The sequence below is a fragment of the Gallinula chloropus genome (assembly GCF_964237585.1).
Source record: "Gallinula chloropus genome assembly, chromosome: 18".
NCBI classification, from domain to species: domain Eukaryota; kingdom Metazoa; phylum Chordata; class Aves; order Gruiformes; family Rallidae; genus Gallinula; species Gallinula chloropus.
This window is the reverse complement of record NC_140103.1, coordinates 2040230-2057333: the sequence shown is the minus strand read 5'-3', so window position 1 is coordinate 2057333 and position 17104 is coordinate 2040230. Positions and strand designations below refer to the sequence as shown.

The 17104-nt window shown below is 59.8% G+C and overlaps 1 protein-coding gene across 1 annotated transcript; it reads right to left on the bottom strand.

The window, feature by feature from the left end:
• Positions 1 to 1070: 1070 nt before the first annotated feature.
• Positions 1071 to 15462, bottom strand: LHX6 (LIM homeobox 6; the record flags this gene model as incomplete). The annotated part of the gene is made up of 10 exons (XM_084272573.1): positions 1071 to 1299; positions 2789 to 2892; positions 3541 to 3715; positions 5204 to 5299; positions 5380 to 5480; positions 8126 to 8346; positions 14204 to 14325; positions 14405 to 14590; positions 14750 to 14890; positions 15388 to 15462. 10 exons carry the CDS (start codon positions 15460 to 15462, stop codon positions 1279 to 1281), a joined length of 1242 nt encoding a protein of 413 aa, XP_084128699.1. The 3' UTR covers positions 1071 to 1278.
• Between the last annotated feature and the right edge of the window lie 1642 nt (positions 15463 to 17104).

Genomic DNA, 17104 nt, shown 5'->3' with positions numbered 1-17104 from the left:
GCGGTGCCTGCCCTGCCAGCAGCAGTCCTCCTGGGCTGCGCCTTCGTCTGAGGACTTGGCAGGAGCAACAGCCGTACTCCAGCAAGGGAGAACAACAGGAGAGCAGTGGGAATCGGGGCGATGCTGCCAGATAGAGGAATGTGCCATCACCTTGCTGTCCACTCAGCTAGCGACCGTTCCTGCTGGCCTTACTGTGGCTTCCGTCTCCAGTTCCTACCCCACTGTTCCCACTAATTTGGGTCCACACCAGGGCAGAACATCTCTACATGTTTACGGCCAGCTTCCATTGAGGATTTCCCAGTCCCAGAGCGTGGAGTGTCTGAGAGTTTTGTGTAGGTACATTCTGAAATCGCCCGTTTGTGATCCAGTATGACTCCAAGGAAATAAAGTAGCTTGTTAATAAAGAATGAGAGTAAAATAAAAAAGGCAAAGCTGATTTGGCAGATGACTGTGAGAGGAGGGAGATACTCAGTGCTCTAAGATCAAGTCAGCAACCTAAAGCTTCAGAGTGCTAAACCTGGCTCTGCCACCAACCCCCATGGTTCCTCTTGGTTTAGGACAACTTGGTTTCCCCTCCTAGAAATCGAGGGGAAAAGCACTAAGACTTACTTACCTTAGAGTGATCAAAGGACATGTGATTCTAAAGCACTTTGAGGAGGAAGAAAAACTGCCTATTTCCAGCTGGCATCATGTTTTCCACTTAGTGGAGCCTCAGCTACCCGCAAGTTTGGCTCAGGAAGGTCTGTGTACGTATCGAGTTGCTGAGCCAAAAAAGCCCATTTCAGATTTCACAAGTAGAAATAAGGAGGGACGTCCGGGAACCGACAGCGCTTCACTGGTGCAAGAAGAGAATCAGGCCAAACCACGTAAATTCCTCCTTCCTTTACGTTCAGAGGTGATCATCGACCCCCCCCGAGATTCATCATGTTCTGGTTTGTTCATGTTCCCATGGGTTTGGGAGCGAGATTTGCAAGCACAGTAGAGTCACTACTTTTGCCTGTGTCTGGCACTGCCTCGGAGAGACTCACGGTCATTCTACAAGTCCACAAGAAACAAGTGAAAAATGTAACTCTGCACTCAACACACACATACACAGAGTGTCGCCAGAGAAAGAAGAGTGGATGTTTGGTGCTGGTCAATGGAAATAACTGAGAATGCTGGATCTGAGTTTCTCCTGCATGGCTGCTAACAGTTGCCTCGAGCTGGACGCTGCGTTTCAGCGGCTGAGGGGCAGTGGTGCTGGTAGCGCCATGGGCAGATGCGGAAGAGTTGGCGCAGTCAGTACTGAAAGAGGATGACCTAGTGGGAGAAACGGGAAGGGAGGTTAGCTGCTTGCAGAGACGTGCAGCCCTCGCCATAGACATGTGGTTTCAGGGACCAACAGAACAGGCACGTGTCCTGCTGCAGCGGCTGCTTCCCATGAAAAACCACGGGCTGCCCGGCAGCCACCAGCCCTGCCCGTGGAACGGAGCCAGCCAGGGAAGGAGCAGCCCAGACTGAGGTAGTGGGGCTATGGCAGCACACAGCCTGAGGAGAGATGCTCCTCCGGGCACGCCTCCAGCTGAGAAACTGTACCACGCCGGGCAACATGCTGACACCGGTAGTTCTTTTATCTGCTCTGTGATACAGCAGCTACCACGGAAGATGAAGATCGCTGCCGATGACGGTGCGCTCTCCATCTCAGCTGGGAGTCAGCAGAGCCTTCCCCCAAACTCGCTGCTCTGCCCGTGCAGCGCCTGGCCGTGCCATTGGGCAGGGGAAGCAGCTGCGGAGCTGGTCACGACTCGGTTCTCCCACAGCCGCTGTGCTGGGTGCACTGAGAGGAGCTGGGGGTGCCCCATGGGAAGGGGGAAGCAGAGACTTAATGTTTACATGTGCTTTCCCAGGATCTCAGGTACTGCTGAGACATCGCAGCGGTAGCACTTAGACTGAAAAAGTAACTTGGCTGTACCCCTGGCTGCGCTCCTCCAAACGGAGCTCGGCAATCGGCCGGTGCTGCCCTGAGTAGAGACATTGGAAATGAGACATTGAGAACTTCTAACAGGAAAGACAAAAGCTAAAACCAGGAAGAGCTGACAAAGTCTCAGTGTTTCCACAAAACCGAGCCGTGGAAATCGGGACCCAAATAAAATCTACGAGCCTGTTTCCAAGTCTTGCCCCCAAACACGCTGTGTGTTGGAACAGAACATCACTTCACTAGTGCTGAGCAGAAAAATATCAATATGTGATATTGTTTCCTGGCCAGGCATTGTGAAACAACATTCCTCCTTCAGATATCCTAACGGCCAGTTGTTATTTTTTTAAGCAACTCTGGAATCCCCAAGAAACGAATATTTCTTATTAACTCATGGAAAACTGGAAAGTCAGCACATGCTAAAGGTCCCCCCCCCGCTCCATTGCTAACGGCCAGATGCTGTTTGCCCCGACAACACATGCACACAGATGGGGAGCGGGGCAGAGCGGGGCAGAGCAGAGCTCGCTGCACATGGGGAGGGAGAAACTGGAGAGAGGAGCTCAGGCAGGAGGATGCCAAAAGCCTTCAGTGACCCACAGCACCCAGTACATCACAGCAACGAGTGTGGTTAGTGAAGAACAAAGCAATCAAAGGTTGGTACAACGATCTAGGGCCACCAAAATTAGGAACAGACACATGAGCAGGGGGCAGCTGCCAGGGGTCATGGAGAAGCAGTGATGCTGACAGGAGACAGCAGTGGCAATGGTGTGACACAAAAATCTTTGCTACAATTGAGGTTTGGCCCCAAAGCCTGAAACAGGGACTAACAATTACCTTCTCACCCCTATTAGATAGCGGTCCTTCCATGTCTGCTTTGAGGTGCACTGGTGGAGCAGTGTAGGGAAGTCTACAGTGCACTTGTCCACACTGTACCTGACCTGTGGATGAGAAGAGGCTTCAGCCTCCATTACTACAAACAACACACACCCGGCAACCAGCACCGGCAGCTTTCCACCAGGGAGCAGCTGGGGACATGCGTGGAACAGGAGATGCCCCGTGGATCAGGCAGAGGCACAGCAGGAGCCACATTTTACTACGGCCACGTGGGCGAGCAAGGGGAGAAGCCTCATGAGTCACTGAGCTAAAACCTGGTCCAGGCATGACCAAAGCTGCCACCACTCAAAAATGATTCCCCTGTGCTTGGCAACCCTGAGCGAAAGCAACTCAGATCTTATGAGCAGGAAAGAGACCAACTCAGACCACTTCACCACCAAGCAACATGCACATTGACACCTCTTCTCCAGGACAAAGGAAACAAGGAGGGGCAAGGACCAGGAAAGAGGCTGCAGCAGCCCCTTCTCCCCTCCATCTCTCATCTGGAGCTTCCCCATCAACGGCCCTTCCAAAAACCCCAAAGACCAGGTTCATCAGAGGAGGATGCTCCACGAGGAGGAGCAGCGCTTGCACCCACACTGCATTTTTGATGGCGCTGTGTGCCACAGTGCTACCACCTGCTCCCAGGGAGCACCCCACTGCCCTGCCACCCCCCGTGACCTTCTGCCAAAGCCCTGCCAACCAGCACTTACTTTCTATGTATCCGTGCAGCGTCACCATCCTGGCCCGCTCTGGGCTGCTGAAGGGCGAGTAGTGAATGTCATCGGAGAGCGAAGAAGGGATGCGGGATGGGGGGGCTCCCGAGGGTGGCACCGTGTGCTGGGGGGTGTGTTTTTTATGGCGGGCTCTGCAGTTTTGAAACCAAACCTGAAATAAAAGGAGCAAACCCCGTGTCAATGGAGGGATGATCAGATTGGAGGGTGGTTCTTAGTTCTTCACCAAGGCCTTATGGTGGGTGGCTCTTCTAAAGGTGTTTGTTTTTAAAGGAATCAAATCTAGCACACTGAATTTAGCACATCTCACCAGTGTTCCACCAGATCCCCTGGCTTTGGTTTACACTCACCAGAGCAGTTTTGTCTCAAGACAGTACAGACATTCAGGTCCCCAGTGTGGCACCTTGACTGTTAATTTGTCTTGGTGACCCCTCAGACGAGGAGAAGACATGGCTTTAGGGACAATGAAAGCAGCATCTTTTTCATCACTTGTGGCTTATTATTTTTACAAACCACACCAGCATTACAGCTGAGAGCAGGGTGGGGACCAGGGGGGGATTCAGGCCTGCTCCATCTGAGCAGCAGGTATGAGCCCTCTGCCCGTGCCTCGCTGCTCCTAAGTCAAGGAGTAGTTGGGGGCTTACACCCAAGAGTTAAAGCTTGCACGGAGCAGGGTACGACGCCAGTGTGGCAACTTCTTTCCTACGCTTTGATTTTTGAAAGCTAGCTGGGAGTGAAAGATCTTCTCTGAGGCTGAGGGAAGCTCAGCTCTGTGAGGCCACTCACGCTGGGCCACGGAGAAGGAAACGGTCGTAAGCGTTTGACAAATTGTTTCCTGTTCAAAGCGCCTTTAAAAATTATCCACATGAAACAGCCTGGTCTGCAGGCTGCTTGGGTTTAGCTAAATGAAGACTCTCACTAACTGAGGCTCGAGCCAGATTTTCACACACGGAATTCAAACGTGTCGCTGGCAAAACGCTCCTGGGTGAAAGCTCCGGGTTTATTTTCATCACTTGTGTTTTTATTATAAGCAGAAAGTATGTCAGCAGAACATTAAAGTGAAGAGTACAAATGTCACCAGGGAGCAGGGCTGGGCTGCCCACTGGGATGGTGAGCTGGGCTTTGCAGAGGGAACGCTGCTCTCCCTCCCCTCCTGAGCAACACAAGCCTGAGGACTTTCTGCCACTGCGTCCCCTAGGGCTGCAAATCCCCTTTTCCTTCAAACTTCCCAATCCCAATGTTTCCCAAAGCAGCTGGCTTTGCTGCTCCCGGCGGGACAATGGCAGGAAGCACCTGTCCACACTGCCCATGCCAAGCAGAGCTCCGGGGTGGCATGCTACCGGCAGCTTTCCCACCCAGGAACTTGTTGGGATGGGCTGGGGCTCCATGGTTGGGGTTTCTTTTGGTGCATTGCAAGAGGGAAAACCAAATAGAAATGAAGGACGGTGCTGGCACTGCTGCAGGACCCAGCGAAGCTGACACACTGCTGAGGTGGCACTGAGCTGCTGGATGCAGTAAGGCTCAGGGTGGATGTGCAGGACCGAGGGGCAGCAGGGCCATGAGCCCTGTCTGTCAGCATCCTTGTGGTACCTCCTCTGCCCCCCTTCGTCGGCGCGGCACCCGCACTCCCTGAATGACTCACCTGAATGACTCTGCGACTCAGCCCCGTCATGTCCGCCAGCTTCTGAAGCGTTTGTGCGTCGGGGTTATTGTCCTGAGCAAACTGTGCCTGCATGACCTGGAGGGAGAAGAGAGAAGGGGTCAGGATGAGGCCGGGGAGCCGTGGCCCCTCCGGCCCCCCCGGCCCAGCCCCGCTACCTGCAGCTGCTCGGCGGTGAAGGAGGTGCGGGCTCTCTTGGCCGGCTTCGGCTGGCTGTCCTGCTCCGAGGGCACAGCCCCCTCCAGCGTGATCCCATTGCCTGTGAGAGAGAAGCCCCACGTACCACAGGTCAGAAGCTCTCCTGCCCACCTGCCTGCCGCCCTGTGAGCAATGGCAGCTCAACGGGTGGGACACACACGTGGCATTACAGCGTGGGGTACCCACAGCATCCCTTGCTGCGAGCAGCAGCAGCAATAGCAGAGCTGACACGGCCACTCAGGAGCTGCCCTGGCTGCTGAGCCCCTGTGCAGGATGCTGCTGGCCCCAAGGGGGTCACTGCTGAATTTAGAAACATGCAACAAACCAGGGGAAGATGCAGGGAACGAGTGGTGGGCAAACACGGCAGGAAGATGGATTTTGAAGTGATGTCCTGCTGGCCCTGACTCATGGTCACCACTTGCCCGCATCCTCCAGCAAGCAGCTCAGAAAGGAACCACTGTGCTCACCAGCATCCATCACCCTTGCCCAACGCTGCTCCCTGTGACCCCGTCTTCCCCTGCAGCACTGTCTCACCGGTTGTTTCCTCTACTCAGCGTTTCAATGGGCTCTTTGCTCCTTTCCTGCCCCTAAACCCTCCCGGCATCCCCACCTAGCTCCTGGAGCAGCAGCAGCAACGTACCCATGGCCGTGGAGTGCCCATGCTGTGAGCAGCACCTACACTAAGGGCAATGCACCAAGGGGGAAATGTCCACCCCCTGCCAAACACAGCGACAGGGTGAGCCCAGCTGTGCTCACACAGCTACAAAGCCTGCAGAGAAGGGTGGCGGGCGCTGGGATCCCTCGCTCCTTGTCGGGGTCCCCTCCGCAGCCCATGTCATGCCCCACTGGTCTCTGTGGTGCCGGTGAAGCACTGAGGAGTGATGGATGAGGGAGGATGCCTGAGCAGGGCTGGCGCTCACCCCGCTCCCAGGATGCGCCTGCACAACCCGTCGCTCGCTCTACAAGCTGGACTGGGCTGTGATTGTCTTGGCTTGAGTTGAAGGACTTTCTCATATAGTTTGACTTGTTCTTTTAGGATGATGAATGGGACTCTGACTTCAGCAACATCTGTTTATTTTTCTTCTATGTAAAACCTCATGTGCAGAAGAAATTGCTGGGTAATTACTGGAGGGGGGAGCACGGCCTTCCAACTCCACAGCAACTGCAGCTCTCCAAAGCGATCCCATCCCCTTCCCAAATCCAGGAGACACGCAGACACAGGTACCCACACAAGACACCCACCATGTCCTAGCACTGTGGGGCTCAGCCCATGCCAACAAGACCCTATAAGCAGCAGCAAACCCAGCACCCCAGCCCAAATAACAGCTCTCTGCGACCCGCCCCCAACACCAGACCCTCCTGTTTCCACACCAGCCTGCTCCTCCAGGCCACGTGGCTTCTCCCCCTCCATCCCTGCACCCTTCTATCCCAGCTCCCCAGCGCCTCTCTTGTGCCTCTGCTGCAGCCGACCATACAGACCAAGACACTGCAAGATGTGTCCTGAGCCGAGACCCTCCCAGCCCGACCAGGCACCCTGTTTTCATCCTCATATTCAAACGCTGTAAACAGAACCATTGCTTATTTTCACGTCAGGTTGTTAATGGTTTCCACATGCTGCAGAGGCCAGGACCTGGCGTTTGCCTTCCTGTGCCCACCAGGCTCTACAGAGGGGCACAGAGGGCTGGAGCCCTGCTCCCAGCCAGGGTGATGCCCAGCACAGCCCCACCCCGTAAGTGTGTTGGGTGCAGAGGTGGTGGAAAGGCAGCCCCAAGCCCTTCCCTCGGTGACCACAGCCATACAGCATCCCTGGGCAGCCGCCCCTTGCCCGATGCTGTGCCCACGTGGTAAAAGCAAACAGCCTGACAGATACCGCTGCTGTCACTCCCTACAGACACAAGCATGGGAGGGAGACAGAGACGGAAACAGAGACCTGGCCTGAGCCCCAGACAGTGGGGCAGGACCTGACCAGGCTCCCTCCCACCCTGGGCATGGCCGAGCTCCCCTGAGCTGCAATCACTGCCATATCAATGTCCCTCAGATGCTTTTCCAGCCCCGGCACCGCTTGACCCCTCCGTACACCGTGTCAGACTAACCCCACCACTTCGCTCCTCGGAACATCTCTGGCCACTGCCACGCAGGAGGTTGGGCCTGGGCTCTGCCCGTGGGGAGGGGATGCTGCACTGTGTGACCTCGGTGTCACCACCCCGGCCCCAGTGGGAGCAGGACTTGATTGGGAAAGCAGAGGCTGGATAGCTGCTCATGCCGTGCCGTGGTGGGGACAGCAGCACGGTCCAGCTGGGAGCGGCACATCCCCGGGCAGACAGGGCGGGTGGAAAATGATGGGAAGGTTTTGACGGACGGCCAGCTTTCCCACCTTCTGGAGTTATGACTCACAGCCTCAAAATCCCAGTAGCTTCCTCACTCGCTGCACGCAGCGCGCCAGGCTGTGTGGGACCGGGGGCTTGTTCCCAGTATTGCCCTCAGCACACCGGTCTCCCACGAGTTGGGGGTGCTGCCAGCACATCAACCACCCCAGGAGCCCTCTGTCAGCCCAGGGCCTCACACTAGACTTTCCCCAGAAACTCTTACCACCCCTTTTTGGTGATGACAGTGCCACCATGACAGGGGTCAGCATGGGAGAGAGGGATGAGGGATGGCCCAGGGCAAAAGATGTCCCAGGACAAGGGATGGCGCGGGGCTGCGTACCGTTTTCCGCCGCTCGCTTGAGGTTCTCTATCATGGTGTCGTAGTGAATCCGGCACAGCACCTTCTCCTCCACCAAGCCGAACTCCTCGCCGGTGGAGAGCTGCCGCTTGCAGGAGAAGCAGGCGAAGCAGGCGAGGTGGTAGGCGTTGCCCCGCGCTCGCCGCACCCAGTCGCTGGCGTAGATCTGCCTGCCGCAACGGGCGCACTTTGTACCAAACCGGCTGCAGGAGGAGAAGAGGCAGGGTGAGGGCAGGCAGGGTGAGGGCAGGCAGGGTGAGGGCAGGCAGGGTGAGGGCAGGCAGGGTGAGGGCAGGCCATAGGTGCTGCTGCCAGCCCCATCACTCGCATCATCCCGCCCAAATCCCCTGACGCTGACGCAGGGAAAAGGTCTCCAGTGAAACCACCCCATGGGCCCAGTGGAACCCTTCCCCCCGTGGCACGGGCAGCACGGGGGCAGTGGCGTGGGCAGGAGCAGGACGTGATGGGCCGTGGCCCCAAGGCGCCAGGGGCTGAGGTGACGTAGCACCGTGAATCAGTTTCCAAGCCCGTGGGCTTTTTATTTTGATAACAGCCAGTGTGAGACTGGGATGGAAACTGTGTCGGAGCCGGTCCTCTCCCATTGCTATAAATCAAACCATGTGTTTTCTCCGCACACGTAGAGCCCCGTGCATCTGCTTTCTCCTTCTGTGAGGAGTCTCCTCGCTGCAAGAGGATGACGATGGCCACACTTCAGCAAGTTACCCTGCAAAATCGCTCAGCACAATGAGGAGGCAGCGGATGGCCAAGGGTCCCTGTGCTTCCAAGTGCCCCGATCCTGCTGGGATGCAGCGGCCGAGTGTGGGCGGCTCACAGGGAGCAGCAGACACTGTCCCACAGCCCTGTGCCCCTGCGCCAGCGCCTGCCAGGAGATGCTGCCCGCAGCATCAGCAGGCTCAGGCGCGGGCTTAGCTCGGCTTCTGCATCACAGGATCACTGCTGCTTGAAGAAACAAGCGCCGTGAACAGCGAGAGAGAAACGAGCGTCTCCCCTGCACTGCTGAGCTGGTGCTGGCTCCGACGCAGCCCTGATCACAGCCACAGCATCTCCCCACACACCCCCAGTGTAGCCGCTGCCACCACCACCTCAAGCTCCCGGAGGGTCCCCCCCAGCCCCTCGCCGCAGCCGGGCCCTGCACACCCCAACCCCACACTGGCTGGAGAGCAGAGCCGCTGCCACCCCCACCCAAGCAGCTCCAGCAACTCTGGGTGCAGGCACAAACCACCCAGAGGAGACCACACAAAGCAGCAGGAGACACTCCGTATCGCAAGCCCCTTGGTTTTGGCTGGCCAGAGCAGTCCTGGCCACTACAGGTGGGCAGTAGCAGAGCCAGCTCTGCCCACCACCGCCAGCACACGCTGACCATGCCAGACCCCGTGCCACGGAGCTTCTGCCCTGCCACAGGCTCAGCCAGATGCAGAACCATCCTGTGCCAGAATTACTAATTACAGAGCTACTTGGGAGGATGAGGAAGGTTTAAATTTTTCAGCCTGACCATTGCTGACCAAAAAAAAAAGAAAAATTAAGACCAAAAAAAAAGGGGCTGCTCTGGAGAGGCCATTTCTGTGCTGAAATTATACAGAGACTTAGCTAAGAGACTGCGCTAATTTACTTCAGATGGGAACATTGTAAACTGACTTTGTGCCAGCTAGTTTATATAAACGCACAAACAAAAGAACTGTATTAATTTTTTATTTAGAAGTAAAGATCGTTCCTGTAAATTGAATTACTTTGAACAATGTGCTATGTAAACAGTTGTACTTGCTGAACGGTATCAAACGAGGGGCTGGCTTACCAGAGCTAATAGCACGTGGTAATCGCTGCTCCCCGCTCGAATCACAGCCTGCTTTGGGGAGGGGGAGCACAGCATGGGAACGGGCATGTCCCAGTGCCTCAGGGAGCAAGGGGAAACTGAGGCACAGGGCACCAAGCATAACAGTAACATGTCCCATCCCTGTCACACACCAGCTAGGATCGGGGAGGGAGGGGGCACCCAGGTGGCCCCAGACCCATGGCACAGCATCGCCCCAAATAGTGGTGGGTCCCAGAGCACAGGGAGTCCCAGGGTCCCAGCTCAGGCAGGGTCTGATGCCACTGTTCCCCGCAGAGCTCCCACCCAAGCAGCGCCCAGCGAGAGCCTGAGGCTCGGCAGCCAGACGCAGGCACAGGGGCTGCAGAGGCTCTGCCACCATGAGTGCCTATGCTGCGCCCGCAGCTCTTGGCCAACACCTGCCTCCAGCACCAACTGCAGCGATGAGGCTGTACAGAGAGCAACCTGAGCCGGGCACGGGCACCCGCTGTCACCCAACAGCAACTACCACCACAGGGACCACCAACATCACCGGTTACCACAGGAGAGGGGAGAGAAACGCCTGTGAGCGGGCTGCCCTGACCAGTCACCACTGAAACAACAGCTCTAAAATAAAACAACCCTTGGTTCACTGAGCCTGTGGGGCAGCGATAGCCCAGAGAGCCCTGCCTACCTGGGGACACCGAGCACCAGGTAAGAGGCTCCCTGCTGCCTGCCTGGTCGCGATGGGGAAGGGGAAGGGGCCGCACTGCAGCAGGAGATGTGGAGCTGGGGGATTTCTGTAAGCCCAGCACCGCAGCACAGGCTGGGGCACCACCAACATCTGCCGGAGCCGTTGGCTCAGGCCCCGCACGCGTGGTTTGTGGTCGGGTGGGTGGATGCTGCCGACTCTCCATGACCGTTAACACCAGGAGATGGAAAGTGCCAACACATTACCAGGAAAGACTCATCCCAGAGAGACTCATCCCACCTCCCCCAGCAGCAGACACAGCATCTGGGGCAGAGGGAGAGCAGAGGCAGGATGACCCTGGTTCTCACACACTGCCTGTAACCGGGTGACAGCTCCTGAGCCCTGCTGTCCATTCTCCTCTGCGGTGACGGCAAGGGACACTCAGCAGCTGCAAATGTCCCCGTTCCCTCCTGGCACCTCCCCATAGAAAGCCCCTAACATAGCCCCAGATTCAGCCATGGTTTCCAGACATCACCCCAATTGCACAGCAGACCCACGGCAAGTAGCCAAAGCGGATCCATCCCCACCCAGAGCCACAGCAGCGCAGAAGCAGGACCAGCATCCCAGCAAGGCCGATGGAAGCCACCTGGGCCACAGCCGGGCTGCAGGCATTGGCCAGTCCATGGCCCATCTGGTTGTCCCAACCCTCAAGGACACACACTGGGTCCGGTGACCCCACGCTTCCATGCCATGGGAAGCCACGGGCGTCACAGCAGGGTATGGAGGCAATCACACCCGGATCGCGCGGGGCCTCCCTGTGACCGCAGCCTGGGGAGCTTGGCCGTGAGCTGCCCTCACATCGCCCGGGAACACTATGTTCTGCTCAATGAGCTCCAATTTTCATTTGGTTCTCCTCGAAGCGCTGGAGCCCTGGATGCCAAATGCAATTATTTGACAAGACACAGGAAACAGCAGCGTTTGCTGAAAAATGCACACGAGGCTGCGGAGCTGCGGCAGCGCCAGCACTTCCACAGCCCCTCACGTGAATGGGGAAGGGAAGGTCGGGACAACCAGGCCAAAACGTGCTTGTCTTTGGGCAGCGGGGCAGTGCCCGTGTTGGGACCCACGCCTGATGCCCCGCCAGCCCCGGGTGCTGGGGAATTAGCGCTGGTGCGATAGAAGCTGCCGTGTGCTCCACTCAGAGCAGCGCGCATCCCGCCGCCCCTTCCCACCCGCTTTGGCTCCGAAGCCCCGCACGTGTTAGGACGGGTTTTGGCTTCTAAAAAATACAATTCCCCCACTTCACGTGCAGCAAATAACAAATACAGCGAAAAATCCCGTCTCAAGAGTCAGATCCGTCCTTTGACGAGTACCGGGGCCCGGCGGGCCGGGATGCTCCCGGGATGCAGAGCCGGGAGAGCGGCCCCCGCGCCCGGTTTGCCAGGGGGGCTGCCGGCAGGCGCCTGCCCCGACCCGCCGGGCCCTGGCGAGCGGCTCCCGGCCGCAACCCGGCACCGACGGCAGCGGCGGAGCGGCTCAACCCGGCGGGCTCCGCCGCGGCTGCGGTCGGAGCCGGCGGGAACGACCCCCGCCCGCTGCCCCCGCGGGCTCCGCAACGGGACGGACCGGCCGAGGGTCGCACTGAGCCCCGCGGACCTGGAGGCTGGCGGGAGGGGGGACACACACAGAGCCGCCCTTCCCCGAGCGCTGCCGCTCCCGCCGCACGGTGTTTCACCCCAAATTAAAAAAAAAAAAAAAAAAAAAAAGAATTAAAAATTGTTTAAAAAATTTAAATTCCAATTGCATTTTTCAGCAAAAAGACGAGTACAAAGCGCGGGGAGGGAGCCCCCCCGGCCCTCAAACCAGCCGCCCGGGAACCGGGGGCATCCCGCAGCGCCTGCAGCGATTTTCGTTTTAGTTTTCCTTCGGCATCGCCGGACCCCGACGGGCGCCGCAGCCTGCGCCGGGCAGCAGGGAAGGAGGGAGGGAGGGAGGATGCTGCCCGGGGAACCCAGCGAAGCAGCGCCGGTTCTAACGGATGTCAGCCGCTGGATCCGCTCGAAGGCAATTTAGGGATCCAGTCGCTACTTTAAAACCGGTTTTGGAAAGACCCGCGCTTAAAATAAAAAATCCCCTGAACCAACAGAACCGACACGAGCGGCATCGAACGGGTCCTAATGAACGGGAAGCGCTGGGAGCGCCCCGGAGCAGCGCGGCGGCACCTCGGGCTTCCCAAACCCGTCCTGCGGGGAGCGAGGGAGTTTCGGGGAATCGCAACCAAAAAAATAATTTTAAAAAATTATCAGTTTAAAGGAATAATAATAATAGAAAGAAGAACAACGATACTGCCCAGGCAGGACGCGGAGCGCCGCGGCCCCGCGGGGACGGATCCGGCCCCGGCTCCCAGCAGCACCCGCAGCCGCCTCCGGCAGCCCGAGCATCCGCGCACCCCGCGGCGGCACCGAGCCCGGCGGGCACCGGGCTGAGCCCCGGTTTAGCGAGTATCTGGAGACCCTCACAATAAAATCCGCTAAAGAGATCTCAATGTTTTTTCCTCCCGAAAAAAAAAAATACCAAACCAAAAAACCAAACCAAAATCAAACCCAACAACCAAGACCCAGCCCAAACCCAACGAAGCCTTCCTTCCTTCCTTTCCTTTCCGCCAGGACGCCCCCGACCCGCTTTGCCGAGGCGGGAGGATGCTGCCGAGACCCCGCGCCCCTCGCCGGGGTCATTCTCGTTGCCTTTCTCCCCGGGGCAAACAGTGTTCCCGCATCCTGACGCGACGGGGAAGGGCAGAGCGAGGAGCTCTGATTAGTTAAACCCCGGCGAGGGGCTCGGGATCCGCCATCCCCTCACGCCACGCTTTTTTTTTTTTGAGGAAAACTCGCGCTTTAAGGCTCATAACCAAAAGACCGTCGAAGCCGGAGCCGGCCTCCCCGCGGGACGCGCTTCCCCGAAGGATGCGGGTCCGGACCGAGCACAGCGGCACCCGGCGAGCCCGGCCCGGCCGCGGGCACTTGCGCTGCCGGGAATTGGTTTCGGTTCTTTCGCCCGGTCCCGCCGCAGCCGCTTCGGCGTCCGTGACGCTCGGTTGCGGACAGAGGGTTCCAAAGGCGCCCGGCACCGCAGCCCGTTTAGGCAGGTCGGGCACACGCTGAGGCTCCGGGCGATGCGGCGCGAACGGCGCTTCCCCGGAGAGAGGACAGTTCCCCGCCGCGCAGTCCCCGCGGGGCCGGCGCCGAGATGCTCCCGCCGAGGGGCACCGGGGCTCGGGACGGCCCGCACAGTCCTGTGCTTCCCGCACGGGCACCCCGGCAGCGGGGCGGGGGGTCAGGACCCTCTCAGGGAACTGGTGCATCCGCACCCCAAGTCCCCTCGGGTCCCCGTGCCCCGAGGGGACGCCTCTCGGCCGGGATGCTCCGGGGAGCCCGGCGGCTTTTTCAAACCGTCTCCCCGACAGCGCCGGAGCGGCCCGGGGCCCTCGGCAGCCGGCGAGGCCGCTGACGCCCCTGGAGCCGGGGCTGAGCGCGGAGCAGCCCCCCCAGCCCGTCTGCCCTACCTGAAGTAGTCCATCTTGCAGAAGATCTCCTTGTTCTTGATGTAGCAGCTGTGCTGCTGCCGCAGCGAGGTGCGGCACACGGAGCACTCCAGGCAGCGGACGTGCCAGATGAGGTTGTTCACCTGCGGCAGAGAAGGGGCTGAGACCCGGGGCCGCCCGCCGCCCCCCACCGCCCGCCGCCCCCCGCCGCCCGCCGCTCACCTTGAGCAGGTACCGGTCGAGGATCTCCAGCCCGCAGCTGGAGCAGACGTTCTTGCCGGCCGATGGCGTGGAGGAGGAGGAGGAGGATGGCGGGGAGCAGACGGACGGTGTGGAGGGTGTGCTGGGCGCCGAGCGGGCGTCCTCCTTCTCCAGGGCGCCGGGCAGCGGCTCCCCGTCGGGCTGCGACTGCGGGCAGAGCCGCCGTCAGACCGGGGCCCCGCCGCTCCCGGTAGTCCCGGCCCCGGAGCGTCCCGGCGGGTCCCCGCAGCCTCCCGGCATCCCCGACCCGCCACATCCCTACAACCCCCGGCCCGGCGCGTCCCCGCATCCCCCGGCCCCGCTTACCATGGCGCGGGAGTGAGGGTCGAGGCAGCGGGCGCTCCCCTTGGGCAGCGGCTCCGGCGGCATCACCTTGCGGGAGAGAGCGGGAGAGGGAGGCTGCGGCTCCATGCGCCGGGCGAACGCGGGGCACCCTATATAAACCGCCTCAAAACAATAAATAAGAACTTTCTAGTGGCCATTTAAATCCTTTGCAACAAAAGCTGCGTCTCTTTAATGAAGCAATTTGAATGTGGATTGAATTCTCTCCCTGCCTGCACTTAACCCGGGCCTCTTGAAGTAATCGCTCGGTTCCCATGCGAGCCAAAGCGCTGAAAAAACCCCACAAACTACCTGCAATTAGAAATTGCCGTAAATGCCCGAGATAAGAGGTACCCAGAGTGTCAATTCCGGCTGTCAATCAGGGAATCCATCAGGCCACCCAAAGAATTGCAAATTTGATTTTTTTAATGGTAGTAATTAAAAATCGAAATTCTTCCCCCTTCTCCCTCCGCCGAGCACAAAACGCCCCAGAAAACGCCGGGATGGAAAATCCTCCCCTCGAGCGCGGGAGGCAGCGAGCGGCCCCGATCCCGGCCCCGGCCCGCGTCCGCCCCGGGGTGCCCGGCCCTGCGCCCGGCCCCGACGGTGGCAGCGGCGCTCACCTTGCCCGCCTCGGCGCCGGCCGGAGCGCGGCGGCCCGGGCCCCGGGGCTGCCCGCCCTCATGGCTCCGGTGCATGGGGCGGCCGCGCCCCGCTCCGCCCGCCGCCGCCGCGCTCCGTGCCCGCGGGCGGCGCGTCCCGCGGCCGCGGCAGGAAGGGCGGGGAGCCGCGCCGGCCCCGCTCCCCCGCCGGGGGCGGCCGCGGGCCGGGCAGGAAGCGGCGCCCCCCCGCCGCGCCCCGGGGGCCGCCCGCCCCGCCGGGCCCCGCTACCTGCGGCGGCGGCACCGGCACTGGCAGCGGCGCCGCCCGCGGGCGCGGCGAGCGGGGAGGGCGGCGGGAGGGGTGTGTGTGTGTGTGGGGGGGGGGGAGACCCGGTCCGGTCCTCCCCCGCCGCACACGGGCGCTGCCCGCCCCGACGGGGCGCACGGGCCGGGCCGGCCCCGGGGCAGCGCCGCCCCGCACCGGCCGCGGCCCCGCAGCCCCCCGCTGCCCGCGGGGCGGGATCGGGTGCGGCAGCGGGGATCGCACCCACCGCCGCGGCGTCTAGCCGCCCGCCTCTGCCCGGGCTTCATTAGTAACCTGATAATTCCCCAGCAAAGCCCCGGCAGCGGTTCCACCGCGGAGTAATTGCAGGACGGTAACGTGAGCTGATGGCGGCCGGGGACGGATCCTCGCCGTTATTGATTTTGACAGCTAAATTGTTAACCGAGAGGGAAATCAGATGAAAGCCATTTTAGAATAAATACAAGACATTAGGTTTAAACATTGAGGTTGCAAGAAAGCCCAAGAAGCCCCAGGGAAACTCAGCCCCAGGCCCGCCAGCTCATCCTCGGCTCTGCGGGGACACACGGACAAGTGCGGAGCAGCCCTGCCGAGGAAGGGCCGTTAAACCACCCGGCCGCACTGGCAGGGGCTGAGCTGGCTCCGGCCGCTCCAGAAGAAACACGTAGGAGTTTTCACAGACACAGCCATGAAAGCTGTCTGTCCCCCCACACAGCGCCGGCCAGAACAGGGCAACAGGGTTTTGTTTCCATCTGAGCGCAGCACAGGGCCGCGCTGGCCACTGTCCACCACCCCACAGTAATGCTGGTGGCATTTTTTACCCATTACAGCCCAGACACTCCAGCCTCCCCCTCCTCTTCCTCAGAACAGGGAGCCTTCAGCCCAGCCCCTGACTCTTCCTGGCCTTGGGATAGAGCCGTGGCCCCTAAGGCAGCCTCACTGCCTGCTGAGAGCAGGTAGGGCTCCAACGGGGATGCAGAGCAGTGGAGTTACCGACTTCCCCCCTTTCTTACCCCCTGCCAGCACTGGAGCTCCTGCGAGGTACCACCGAGGAAACTGCATCAGCCAGCGGCCCAGCCAGAACCCCCAGATTTGGGGTTTGGCATTACACGTCCCCAGGGGCGAAGGCATGGGTTTGTACCTGTCCCAAGTGAGGGAGGCAGCAACACTGCGGAAATACTGAGGAAAATTCCACACTGTGGACACGGTGGACATTGTCCTTGGCATCCCACCTCGCTCCCAGGGATTTGCTGGAAATATAGGGGAAGCAAAGAAACCCGAAGGGGATAGGATCCCATGCCGGGGGTAAGAAACAGCCTCGGGCTCCTTGTCAGGGGAGCCAGGTGCCAAGCCTCGCTCTCCTTCCCACCACCAGTGTGCCAACCTCCATACTTAGAGCTTCAGAGCCGGTCGCTTCCTCCACCAAAGCGATGCCAC